Raw genomic sequence first — 13,946 nt, 5'->3', positions numbered from 1 at the left:
CTTACAGACAGTGCAATGGTTCACCTTCTTTGGAAATGTCAATTGAATCAAAGTAAATGATCACAAATTCCAGCCTCTGGAATACATCCACCCATTTATGTAGTCTCTAAATTGAACTAAATTACCAGAGCAGGTTATGGTTACCATAGCCTTTACCTTAATGCATTCTGGTGAAGTTAGTTTGCTTTTGGTTTTTTCTCCCATTTTGGGACAAAAGAAGTGAATTCCAGCTTCCAGTGAGAAAATAATAATTCTATATAGAACACATTAAGGGATGTAATGAGAAGACAGAAACTCTATAGACTGTACAGTTCAAGAGATACAAGAGTTAGCAGTGGTACAGGGTCTCCGCCTTCTTTCCTGGCAGGGCTTTCAGCCCCAGGATAACTTCAGGGTCTTTCTTAGTTCTGAACTAGTTCCAAACTGCAGTTGTGTACAACAGTTTGACACTGTGGCAGAGAGGATGAGATTCCTGACTCTGCCAAAGAAGGAATCTGTCCATAGGTCCATTTCACAAGACTACACACAAACTCTTAGCTCAACTTGTAAATCACAGGGAAGGTTTTGCTTGTCTTCTGTACCGGGAACAGGAAACCTAATTCAGTGTCAACTGAGAGATTTAGAGAGCTGTTAATACCAGCGAGTAGAGGAGCACACTAAGTAAAGTATAATATAATAACTTTGCCAACAGTAACAAACCCCTATCCTACTGCTACCAAATTCAGAAGAACTTCAATGAGAATGAGACAACCCTAAAAGAGTAAGAAATCATTCCCTGTCTTTTATGTTTCTGAACCAAAGAGCCTATAGCAGCCTAGGAGCTGTTTCCATCCACTAGGCCTGCCTTTAGGATTCATATTGAACAGTTTAATATGCTTCCATCTTTATTTTAAGATCTCTCCGGGATTTCAAGAATGTTGCATTTGCACGTATGCAACTAATATTACTGCTTTAAGAACAAATGCCCAGTAGTATTTCCTGCTTAGTTTCTCTCCCAACTAAGACTAATTTGGGTCAGATCAAAATGATGGGAAAAACAGAGGTGCAGAAAGAATAGGACTTACACATTGAGAGCTGTGCCAGTTTCTCATTATCAGATCCACTTACTGAAGTTTATACATATCTCAGTAGAAATAGGAAAAAATAACCGCTTTGACTTGACGTTCCCTTGTATTACTTCAGTTCTTGTTTCAGAAAAAATCTTATTGTACTTCAACACTTGAATGGGTTCAGATGGAAGGTAGGAAAATGCATTAAGAACCATCTCAAATGCTTTAACTGGACACTGGGAAAAACATTAAAAACATGGAGCAGAGAAGTGGAACTAGCTTAGAGAGAGAATCAAATGGAAACCAAGAACTTTAGGGGAAGACCTGGTAACAGGGGAGGGAAGTATTAGAGAGACTAACCTTACATTTATTCCCAGACTTCTAAGTGTATGGAAAAAAACCAAACACTACAAAGAAAGAGAACTGAGAATTACAAAGGAAAAGAGAGAGTAAGAAGAGAGATGAGATTCAAGAAGATGGGAAGAAATTGAGGTAGTATCTCATACAGAAGGAACAAAGAAAACCTACAGGTGACAGCAAAATCCTGCAAAAAATAAAATAAATTAAAAAAAAAAACAACCCCCCAAAAAACTCATTTAGAATTAAGGATTTTTCAATATATAAATTAGTTTATTTTCATTTAGATATAAAAGTTATAAATACAATTAATGTAAAACAGTATCTGATAAAGAGCACTGAATCTGTTCATCTGTCTGTATAATTTGACTGAGAGGCCCTGACAGGATCATTGATGTCAACAAATAGCTTGAAGAGCCACTTCTGACAGGCCTAATTGAGTAAAGGGATGTTACCGTGGCCTTCTGAGGACACAGAAAATCATCTTGAATTGGAAATTAGCCTTCTACCTTCAGGTCATCCCAAAATAACACAGGGCAGTTTCCTTCACACATTCCCAGTCAGAAAAATAATCAGACAGGTACACAAATGGATGTCATTTTTCTGGACGCGTAGCAGGAATGCAGAACCATCAGCCAAGACCTCAGAAGAGCACAACTGGAAAGCACTGCCAGGTCTGGTCCCCAGCCTGATGAGCAGGAAGTACACAAAGGCACAAGAGAGATCCATCAGGATTCAAGTTCTCTTCACTGACTGCTTTTCTGATGAGATCATCTCAAGACAATGGCTCACCAGCTAATGCAGAATGGTCATCTGAGAGATACCTGAGATGGACTTCTCAGCATCAATTCATAAGTTACAGTTAAATACAGAGTTTACACATGATTACCATAATTATTTTTTCTGGCAATATCAGAAAACGTCTCCACAAAATTTTGTTAATTTGAAAGAGTGAGTGATATTCACCACTGCAAAGACTCCAGAGACCAAAAGCAATGTATATGCTCTTTGCAGCTTAAAACAGAGTTAGTCTGCTGACGAGGACAATACCCAAAGCTGGAGAACAACTAATTCTTGTCTCAATAGAAAGATGGTCTTTTCCAGGACCATTATGACTATGTGTAATGGCCGTGAAACAGGCAAGATAGGATTCCAAGATGGGATTGTTGCAAGATTGTTCTCTGCTTCAGTAGACAGCAGGTGTGTACACTATGAGGCCTCCATGTCACACTGTGCAGCAATCCACTCTGATGAGTTAAGGCCATATGAATCAAGAGGTGTTCCATGCTGTGACCTACAGACTCCATATTGTACATCCAGTATTAAAAATGGAACACTCGAAGGACACATTGCAAAGCCTTATGATACAATTCCTTTAAACTTACTGATGCCTTTGAAAATACCTGTAATCTCTTTTTGAGGTAACTCCTTCTTATAGTCAGGTTAAAATTATTTATACAAAATCTACTTTAATATGTCATGACTTGAGATAATCTCATATTAAAAAAATGAAATTGGTCACAAACCTATTCCTAGAAATGTAGCAAATTTTATGAACAACAGACAATTCAATCACAACACTGCTTTTCAGGAACAGTACTGTATATTGTTACAGTACTACCTTCTGTCAAATTCAGTCAGATTCTATCATCTATTCAGTCTCATTTTAACAGAAGCAGCAATGAATACAATATCACCATCTGAAAAGGCAGTGTTTGAGATTTGATTGTTCTTTATTTGGTAAAAAGACTGTCAAGGGAGATAGAGAGCAATTAGAATACTGAAAGGGAAATGGATTATCAGCCTTAACAGAGAATCATCTCACAGAGTAAAAGTGTTATATTAGAGCCAATGTCTTATTCCAGCTGTTCCGTTTTTTCTGAATTCATCTGATCAGAAACTCATGAGTAGCATCATCTTCCAGGCTTTAAGGAAGTTTCAAGGGATAGGAACACTTAGCCATTATTTTTCTATCCTAGATGCAAGGAGTTCCAATTAGTGGGCTTAGCCCACTGTCATGCAGCATCTGTAAACGAAGATTCTGAAAGCAGAATCAACACCAATGACAAAACCATCACCTATATTTCTTGTTCTTCCACAGTACATACAGAGACTGCTCCCAAGGTGGTCTACTGCCAACACTCGCAATGCTCTGAGGGCTGGAATGTGCTTTCTAATAAGCCTGTAGAAGCCTGTCCTCCATTTCCCTTCCAATATGCTCTTCATTACTACACCTGGAACTCCTACAAGATGCAAGCATGCGAGTGAGTTCCATGTTTCAAGTCTGTTGTCTTATTCACAGACCAATTTACTGTCAAAGCTGGAGAGTCCAATAGCAAAGGCCTGAAGAGCACAGAGGGGATAATTATAGTCCAGAGTGAACACATCTTCTGCTACACGACCAAACTGCATCACAATGTAGTCAGCTGGGGAGAAAAGAAAGATTCAGAGATGAACAACTTCACAGTGAAGTGAAAAGAAAAAAAACAAAAATCAAATAAACAAAAAACTCCAAACCAAAATAAAAAAAAAAAACAACAAAAAAAAAATCCAACCAAACACAAACAACCCAAAAAACCACCACAAACCAAAAAACCCAACCACAAACAAAAACCCACTCATCTGGCAGTCCCAAATATATTTGGTTGATGTTTCCATCCTTTCCCACCGGAGTGGCCTTGAAATCTGTTCTCTAGAGTTAGTGTGCTGTTCCAGATTACTTTTCTTCTCAGATCCAAAGCTCAAACCACTCTTTTGCTAGGCTGAAAGTGCTGTATTAATCCTTTTCCTTCTCTTCAGGAAGTTTGCATTCGCACCCTCCTTTGCTGCAGCAATGGAGAGCACTGTCTGCACCCACCCCAGAAAGAAGGAGGCCTTACATAATTTTCTCAACAGCTTGCAAGTCCCCAGTAATCCTGAGCTAAATTCCTTCACCCAGCTTCCCTTCTCCAGGAACTGTGTCCTATTCCTCCCAACCCTTATGAAATGAATTGGGTTCTCCCTGTTCAAATAAGTCCCACACACTCCCCATCAGATTCTTACGGTCATTGTCATGGACAATCTGAAAGTTCTTCACTGAGGCCTGAGTGACTCTCCCATGGAAGTTCAAAACATAGGACTGAGTATCATCATTCCAGACTGGAGCCTTGTTGTGCAACTCAATGAGGTTCTCCAAATTTTTGTTTTGCCATTTTGACAGCAGACCCTCATGTTCCTGTTCAGAAGAAAGAAATATATTTATCAGATTTGGAATTGCTCCGCTTTTGAGTATTGCCTCTTGTGTATGCACTGTCACTTGAAGGCCATTCCCTGTTTAATGAAACACAATGACAGCACTTAAACTCAGTCCTACTGAAAATTTCCTGTAAGAACCAGGAAGATACTTTCACAGATTCCCAGTCCAAGCATTTTTTCCACTCAATAGGCTATCACCATATTTCCATTCCAAAAAAGTAAAAAGAATGAGAGAGAAGGAAACGTGTGTGTACAGGAAAGGGAGCAATTCACAGGTCACAGATGACTGCCATCCTGCTGACAGGAATCCCGTCTGAGTCTCATAAGCTTTCTCTGATCCTGTTGCATCCAGCTTACATTTCTAACATTCTGAACTTTAAAATAAAATAATCTACAACTAACTGCATAGTGCCAGGCCCTGACGTGATTCAATACAAAGTCCAAAGGCTGCAACAGGCTGTAAGGTTAAATCTCATCCTATTGGATCTAACAAGTGATGCACAATGTGAAAGAGAGATAAACAAAACAAGGAAGATACAAAAAGGAAGTAAACCAGTCCATTAAATTTGACAAACAATTAATTACAAAGAGGTTCAAGTTGTAGTGAAACATGATGTATAATTTTCAAAGTTCTGCAACAAATAAAATCTGAACTGAAATAATATATACTAAGAGAAAAAATCCAAGCTGAAATTACTAACAGGAAAAAATGCTCATAAAAAAACCTGTTGCTTAGGTCTGACTGATAGGGCTAGTATTGTATACAGATTCAATAATGGATTTTTGAGGATAATCTAAAGGAAACTTACTGTTCGGTTTAGTTACTTTATATCTTTGAATTTATCTTTATTTACTGTTTAAAGATGCAAAAATGACTGAGTACTGGCACCAACACAGTGCATTTAGGCACAATTTTTCCTCCTTTGAAGTGGGGGCAATATTTCTTAGTGGCATTACATTACAGAAAAGGAATGATAAAAACAGAGTCAAACCTCTACACTGAAAGCTTTGTCAACTTTCCAGAACAGCTTTGTGTTTCAGTCTTGTCCACTGTCAGTATGCTTGTCTGATAGCAAAACAGTTGGGAAAATAGGGGAGAAAAATAAAGGCAGGGCGATGGAATCATTACTGTACTGATGGGGGAGATGACGATACCAATTGAAAGACAATGAATAAATGTTCACAAACAGACACAATTTTCCTGCCCATTTGCAAAATTAAATCTCTTTTCCAGTCTCTCATGAGGCTGAATTTCCATTCTTGAAGATTTTTTATTCTGATATCAAGAAATTCATTCTTCTCCTACTCATATCTACTCACAGCATGGCTACAAAACCCATTTTCTAGCCTAAAATACTGGCCATGTCTTAGCCCCTGTTCTTTCTGCCTTTTGTTCTTCTATCACATCAAGCATAAAACCCACATTAAGGGAACCAAATGTTTTTTATCATACACCTTAATATATCTTCAGATACAGGTCTGTAAGCTTTTAGCTATAATGTCCAGCACATGTATGAGAAATACCCGCTAAATAGTCATGACAAAACTTCATCCTTCTCATCCTTCTTTCTTCTTAAAGAATCCTCCTTTCCTGTGACTCCTACAAAGAAGCTGACAGCATTCTGATCAAAAACATATTTACTCTCTTGCTATTACACCAGCCTACCACAGTATCTACCTGTTACCTATCGGTTGCAATTCATATCCTGGCCAAGAATGCAAGCTCCTGGGAGAAGCAAGTGTGCCCTGTGTTCATCCAACTCTCAGCATAACAGGGTCCCACCATGAGGATGGCTTGTAAGTGCCAGAGCAACAACATACAGACAAGTAAATAATATTTAGGCTGACCAAAGGACACGTAAGGATACAAACACTATTCAGAAGGATACAGATTAGGTAAAAGGCAAGAACCAATTAATCAACACATTTAGGCTACATTGTATTTACTCTCCATGAGACTTACTAAACCCCAGGCTACTAACAACCTTGCTCTAAACCCTGATTATTAGTAACACTCACACCTCTACAGGGAAGTTTTAACCTCTTCCTCCAACCTGAAACATGACCGAACTCCATAACTCACATTTCGTGGACGGATTGGAATTCGCTTATGATTCATATTCATTCCTGGAATGATCACAGACATTTTTCTGGGACCCTTGAATCCTAAGATGTTGGTTTCCTGAAAGACAAGGAAAGACATTATTTTCAGTAAATTATATACATCCCAAAGAAGTAAAGACAGCAAAACTGAACTTGTGTCCACATTTTTACTAGTTCTTAGAGTTTTGCTGGCTACAACTGTAGTAGCGGTTAAATAACTCCAACTGTGTTTAATCACTGAGAACTGCTTTCTCTCCCATTTAGAGAACACCATTATAAGACATATATGGTATTAACTAATTTAGAGCAATCCGTTATCCCACTGAAACATTTATAACAAAATCAGACAAGTGCAATTTCCAGGCATAAGTTTTTGCATGTGAGGCAATAATGTGCTGAAATCTTGCTAACAAGCTAACAAGTATGATAAAAGGCAAATATCTTTGACCTGAGTTTATGTTATCTCTATATTACCAGTTAGTCTAAAATGTTCCTGAACAATAAACAAACATTCTTCTTCTGTGCTGTTATTTGTGTTCAAGAGAATGCCTACAATTTTCTCTCAAATTTCTCTCTGTTTTGTAAATGATTAAGAACAGACCCAGAAAGGGAAGTATTCAGCATCTATCCAAACTTCAACTTCAAGTCAAGCAGATTTTTCCAGAGTACTGCAGGAGACTGCTCCAAGTACAAAAAGCAAAGAAGACCTGGTATTCTCAAATCATACGCTTAATAATGTCAGTCAAAATCCAATGGTCCATTTAAAGTGTTCAGTAACAATATCAGTGCTAACCTTTAAAATTCCCAAGGACCAATTAAAAAGCTAGAGTCTTTCAGAAGTACCAAACTGATTGATAGAAGTGATACAGCTTCTTCTAACACGTTAGTGCATTTTGCAGACACAGACAAAGGTCTCTGGATTGCACCCTCTATTATTTCACTTCAGAAAATCTAAGGGCACATATAAGAATGAGGGTACTGATTTGATTCATATATAAACTTTACAAACTTCTTGCAGATAAGTTCAAAATTTTGAAAAGCTGACTTAATATTAACTGCTGTGCTCATTTTAACACCTTGCTGCATTCAACTAGGTAGGGAATTGAAGAATACTGTATACAAAGAAAATATCCAGTAATATTTCCGTAAACAGAACAATACTGCAATTATCACATCAATTCTTTTCCCCCCAAGTGCCACTGAGATCAACAGCAAAAACAAAAAATCAAGATAATGCTCCAGTAGGCTAATGCATCTTTAAATTTCTGCTCCCATACCAGTGAGAAAAGTAAAAATCCTTCCACTTGGCAGCCATCATTTTGTAGAGAACCTCAAATTTTACTCAAACTGTAGGACTGGAACATGAAACAATGTAACATGAGAACCCTCACATAATTCTAGAGTGTCCTTAAGTGTCTCCTCACTCTGAAGCCTTGCCTGAGGTGATTCACAAATTGTGAAGACAATATCTCTAGGACAGAGCTAACAAACTATGATTTCCCTAGAACCACATCCTTATCAACAACAAGCTGCTACAGAAGTAATACCAGCTGTCTCCTATCCTCAAATGCCTTTGATTCTTCAAAAAATAATTCTACTTCACAGGATACTCCCAGTTCCTTCTCAGTGTCCACCAGACACCGGCTGGGCAAGGGGCAGTTCATGCTGTGGCTGGTTCCATGTAAATGGTACGCTGACTGGCCACACACTGAACAATAGGCTAGGTAAGAAGGTCATCAGGATGTTAGTTTGGGTCTTTCTCCCTCCCAGATTTTTGGCACTGATTTTTTTTTTTTCAATAAACTCTCAAGAACTTATCTTTGAGGCCCTTTGTTGTATCTGGTTGAAATTGGTCGCTTGCTTCCAAAGTTAAGTGGGGGAGGCTGACAGAAGCACAGTTTTGTAAGCCCCATTTCATCGTAACCAGGCACAAAGAAGAAAGGGGCAAAAAGAGAAAGGCAGTACTTACATAACAAATAGCTGCAAGTTCCTGTCTTGTATGAGCCTTTTCCACTAGACTTTGTGCCTTGATTGGGTTAACTCCATGGTCATAGACTGTAAATTTAGTTCCCATGAGGTTTGACCTAATGTCAGGTTATGGAGAAACAGAGAAAGAGGCATCAGTGGAAAGTTTTGTCCTCTTCTGAAGGTATTGGTACAGCACAGCGAAAACATGTATCTCCTGCCATCTGAATCTTCCCATTGCCAGCTCAGTAAGGAGCTTCCATGCAGTGCCCACAGTGAACTAAGCCTGTAACTTATCCTGGAAAAGCATCTAGACAGAATTTCTTCTCTGAATTGCCACAGTGAATGGTAATGCTGAAGAAGGCTGCCAACCCAAGTGAATACAGATTACATTCAGCAGAACGAAGTGAGCTCATTCCCTCTGAATCGATACCAGACTGCCAGCCAAAACCACAACACAAATAAAGTGAAAATCCTATCTCGCCTGTCTATAGTTTTCATCAGTGATCCTCACCTGAGTTTTCCAATGAAACTTTCCCCTTTCCGGGATAAATCAGTTGGGTCAACTGATATGAGGTAATTCGATGTTTTGCTCTTCTTTCTTTTTCTCCCTGCAAGAAGGAATGTCTGGAAATACAAAATTTTGATCAAGACTGGTGCTTTGTAAGAATGCACAGGCATTGCTAGGCATTGCTATCCAAACTGTTATCTCTCCATTTGCCATATCCATTCCCCTTTTTGTTCCATGCCAATATTACTGTCTCCACAATTTTGATCTCTTCCAAAGTGCACACCCTGAAATCCTATTCCTCCAATCAGCTCACTCAGCAGTCTCGATTTAACAGAACTGTCCTTTCTAGTCTTCCCTCCTTTTCTTCTGGAGCAGCTCAGTCTTCTTGCTCCTTTTTTAACATTTAACATTTTTATACTTTTTAAATTTCATTTTTCATTGTATTATGGCCTTTAAACCTGCTAATTCCCTCTTAGTGCCCTGGCCAAATATAAGCCATCCTCAACTACATGATGGCTTTCCTCAGCTACTGGTTTCTTACCAGAAGCTCTCCCTTGCACCAAAACTATTATGTGGTAGGAGTATAACAGCCAAGAATGCATACTGTTTCCAATACCTTTCTGTTGTCATCCCTTTCCAGATGCATGTAGTAAGTAGGGAAGAGGCCCCGGTCCATTCCCTTCTTATCTCTAGTAATTCGACACTTGACACTAATACCACGGGGTGCCGGGCGTAATGCAAAATCCTCCAAGTTCTCTACTTCTCCCAGCTGTGCATCTGCCTGAGGGGAGGGACTACAGGAAGCACCTGTTTCCTGTGGGAAGAAGCATCATATTAGCAAATTAATATCCGACTAGAGACTCTGGTATTCCCCAAGAAAATAAGTTTGTTGAAATACAAGTTATCATAACCAGAAGATACTGGGGAAAGGAAGGTTAAACAAGCTACCACCTGTGTTTCTCTGAAGAAAATGGCTGAAGACTTTTACTCTGAGAAACGACTAACCCTCCAAGGGGAATGGAGAAAAGTACCTGTTAACCAGACATAAGTTAATTTCTAGGAAGGGGAGGACAGAGTGAGATGCTGTAAATATTCTAAGCAAAGAGCCTCTCTGCTTTTAGAACTTCAGACTCTGGGAACTAACGCAGTACGATAAAAGCGGGACTGATGGATGCTGCAGTAAAACAGGCTGGAATTTCTGTGACTGAAATGAGCACTGAGATTATGTTGGTTCAGAACAGTAGCAGAAATGGAGTAAGCTGCTGGTGGAACCATATCAACTAAATGTTGGAAGAGCCTTAGAACAATGTGTACAGTGAGGATGCAAGTTATGGTCACCAAAGGAATTGAAATTCTAATGAAAATCTGGTACAGGTCATTAAAGTAATTTTTTCTTTAGGTAGCTGGATCTTGTGAATTGCAGCACCCAAGAGATTCCTCCTTTACTGGGCCTTGGAGATGAAGTTGCAGCTTTATCCCTGTTTCCAGCTACAGCCAGAAGGAAGCCTGAGTCAATAAGCACAGACACATGCACATAGACTTGAAATTCACCAGTGGCTCCCACCCTCTCCCGCCTCCAGCACCCCCACCCCGTATTTCCAGCGGTTTGCACCCACAGCCTAGTCTCCCAATTATCTGACACCCTGAACACTTGTACTACTCCCCCACTAGTGTAACACAGCAAATACATGGTCACCTCGTAAATATACTCAAAGAGGTCTTTCCAATAGTACCATGGACTTTCAAGGGTGTCCAGCATTCATGCCCAAACCCTATGGCCTTTATTTGGTCTGAGTTAGCTCAGACCCTGGGTCTTCCTCATGCTGGTCTCTTCCAACTCACTGGCTAGTACAGCATATAATTTGTCAACATATGTATGTATATATACCTCACACACACACACAAGAAATAGTTAGAAATGGAATCTTAGAAGATAGTGGGACACACTGTCATAATCAGGCACAAGACTTGGGCAGACAAGCACATTGTCTTGCAGCTGTTTACATGCATCTGATGCCTTTTACACCCTTTAATCCCTGTTTTCCCATGCTTATTACTCCCTGATCCACCTTGACACCTCTCTTTTCCCTCTTAAGTTCCTTTCCCTAAACAGTCCATAAAAAGTTTGTCCAATCCTACCACTCTGTTCAATCCCAAAATTCTGTTCCCCCTTGCATCCAACAATAAATGCTACAATCCTTCAGGAAATGATCCCTTCTAAGTTTGCATGGCATTTCAGAGCTTCTCTGAGTCATTTTGGTGGATTTTGCACCAGAGACAATGGCCCAATCTGTCTCCTTTGAGGGTCATAGTGCTGATTCACTGTGTTCCCATCTTCACTGATTAGAGCAGAATTTGGGATTCTCCACCCACTATTGTTCCTTTGATCACTGCTAGGTCTTTGTGTTTAACTCAATAGCCCTTCAGTCAGATAGCCTAACAATCACTACCTTCCTCTGCTTTCAGGGATTAATATGCTGGTTACCATAGCTGCAACTACTGTATTTTAACCCATTGATCAAGGGGTTAGTACTAAAACCAAGCATGTGCCCAGCACTTATTAGAAATAGATTTCAAGACACTCACTGCGAAAGATTTCTCACTGGATGCAGAACTAGGCCTCTCAGATTCAGGGTGTGGTGAATGAGATGCTGGTTTTTTACTAGCTTCTTCCTCTTCTGTGTCCTCCTCATCAAAATTCAGACTGTCTGAAATTCCTGTCAAAATACAAGATCAAGCATGTAATCTCTGAAAGAAGGTTCGTGTCACCACTGATTCATATATGACTCTTGAATAGCTATTCACTCTTTTAATTAATTTCTGTTGTTTCAACTGTTGATTTTCTTCATGTGCTATATTGTTTCCTGAGCCTTGTAATTCAAATCCATAGTGACATTTTGCAGCTGTCACCGTGCAGATGATTGAGCAGCTGTCAGGCCTTTAATAATACATATTTCACATGATATTACATGATGTAACATATTGCTTTAGTACATGTTGTCATTGAATTGATTTTGCCTATTTTTATGCAAAGAAGTCCTTCATGTCTTAAGAACAATAAAAAAAAGTAAATCCAGATCAATATGCTGACACCTATCCTGTACATTAGACTCTGTACAGTTTACATCCTTTATTATTTCCCCTTAGTCTTATACACACTGAAATGGAGTATATTAATTTTTTCAGTAGCAGCCCCTCCTGTTCTTACATCAGTACCAATATAACTCAGGTCTTGTGAACAATATTAACAAATTGATTTTTAAAATAGAAGCACAAACTAAGTAGTTCCAGGACTTATTAATTAAATCTTAACCTAAGCACAGTTACATAGAGTTGACTGTAGGTATATAACTAAAATAACTCTGGATTTATTACAGCATTTATAAAGAGCTTCTGTACATATCACTGGTGTTTCCTTCCACTTGGAACTGCACCATTTTGTTCTTTTATTCCATTATTTAATTTGGCTGTAGAATGGAAAAGCACAGAAAGCATTATAGAAAATGAACAGATTCAGTCTGCTAAGCTGACTTATTTTCTGAGAGACAATGTTATAACAGTGCTCCAACATGGCACTGCATAGAAGGAGCACTGCTGGAAGTCTCAGATAAAACAGAAAAATCTAGTCTTAACAACCTGTCAGTAAACTTCCCAAAGGACGTTTGGGAAGAGGAAAGGCGTTAACCCTAGTACTCCAGCCAATTTCAAAATTCACTGTTTATATTCTACCTCCACTAGTTTCCCTTGAAGTTACTGGATATTCTCCTCTGCTTCCTTTCCTAACTCTTGTGTAATGTTGCTATCCATAGGTAAGCAGCTGTGGCATCTGACAACTGGATGGGAGTACTGTATATGGTAGTATCTCAATACATAAAGTCTATTGGAAGCATTCTGGGAGACAAGCTCTGCAAAACAAAAACAAGCTGGGTATTATATTAAATGCTAGCCAATATTTTGCTGCAAAGTGGTTAGGCTGCATACAACAAAAAAAGGCTTCCCGTAGTACTGGCAGCAACTTAAGATACTTGGCAGACAGAGCTTGACACTCCACTAGGAAACTACTTAATGGGATATAACTATGTTATAGGTTATAAACCTGAGAGGTGAATTTTTCTTTCCCTGCTTCACTGTAAGAAAAACAGAGTTGGGAAGAGGAAGGGGGAAGGGGAGGTTATTAGCTTTACAAAAGGGATAGCCAGCAGAGTTGCATTCCTAGCTAATGGCCCATTCGAAGGCTGGAGCTTGAGATTTTGGGGGTAGCTGGCCGCTCTTAGGGAGGAGAGGTCAGACGGCTAAGTTCTCTCGCCGGGACAGAGACAGGGACTGTGTCCGGGCATTTCCGCAGGAAAAGCCTGGGAGCCAGTCTTTCTGGTTCTTTCGTCCTGGTGAGGCCTGACCACCGGCCTTGCACCGCCACTGCCTCGTGACTCCAGCCGGGATCTCCTGGGTTTTCCATCGGAGAGGTCTGTGCTCGCTGGGAGAGAAGGGAGAGCCTTGGAACACCGTCAGCTCGGAACAACAACCCCCTCCCCGCGCGGGGACCGCCAGAGCCCGACAGCGCCCCCTGCCGGCCAACACAGGGAACGGCAGGCCCTGCACCGCCAGCGACCCGACAGCGCCCCCTGCAGGCCACGGTCAGGACTGCGCTGAAGGACAGAGAAGTATTCGTTCGGACTTTGGTGGTGTTGGTTTTTTCCTTTGGTTTGAAGGGGACTTTTGGGTACAGG

At 39.9% G+C, this 13,946-nt stretch overlaps 1 protein-coding gene across 1 annotated transcript in view; it reads right to left on the bottom strand.

The window, feature by feature from the left end:
• Window positions 1-1,656: 1,656 nt before the first annotated feature.
• The window catches only part of TULP3 (TUB like protein 3), a 33,703-nt gene continuing 21,413 nt past the window's right edge, over window positions 1,657-13,946 (bottom strand). Inside the window, exons 5-11 of the mRNA XM_027722119.2 lie at window positions 11,806-11,936; window positions 9,836-10,033; window positions 9,223-9,335; window positions 8,713-8,827; window positions 6,724-6,822; window positions 4,449-4,620; window positions 1,657-3,832 (exon numbers count right to left, since the gene is read on the bottom strand). Of these exons, the coding sequence (XP_027577920.1) occupies window positions 3,699-3,832; window positions 4,449-4,620; window positions 6,724-6,822; window positions 8,713-8,827; window positions 9,223-9,335; window positions 9,836-10,033; window positions 11,806-11,936 (962 nt within the window). The 3' untranslated portion in view covers window positions 1,657-3,698. The remainder of the gene's footprint in view (window positions 3,833-4,448; window positions 4,621-6,723; window positions 6,823-8,712; window positions 8,828-9,222; window positions 9,336-9,835; window positions 10,034-11,805; window positions 11,937-13,946) is intronic.

The sequence above is a fragment of the Pipra filicauda genome, unplaced genomic scaffold, assembly GCF_003945595.2.
Source record: "Pipra filicauda isolate LSUMZ 115617 unplaced genomic scaffold, ASM394559v2 scaffold234_size1211729_pilon, whole genome shotgun sequence".
NCBI classification, from domain to species: domain Eukaryota; kingdom Metazoa; phylum Chordata; class Aves; order Passeriformes; family Pipridae; genus Pipra; species Pipra filicauda.
The sequence above is the reverse complement of the archived record's forward strand: the minus strand, read 5'-3'. Positions and strand labels throughout refer to the sequence as shown.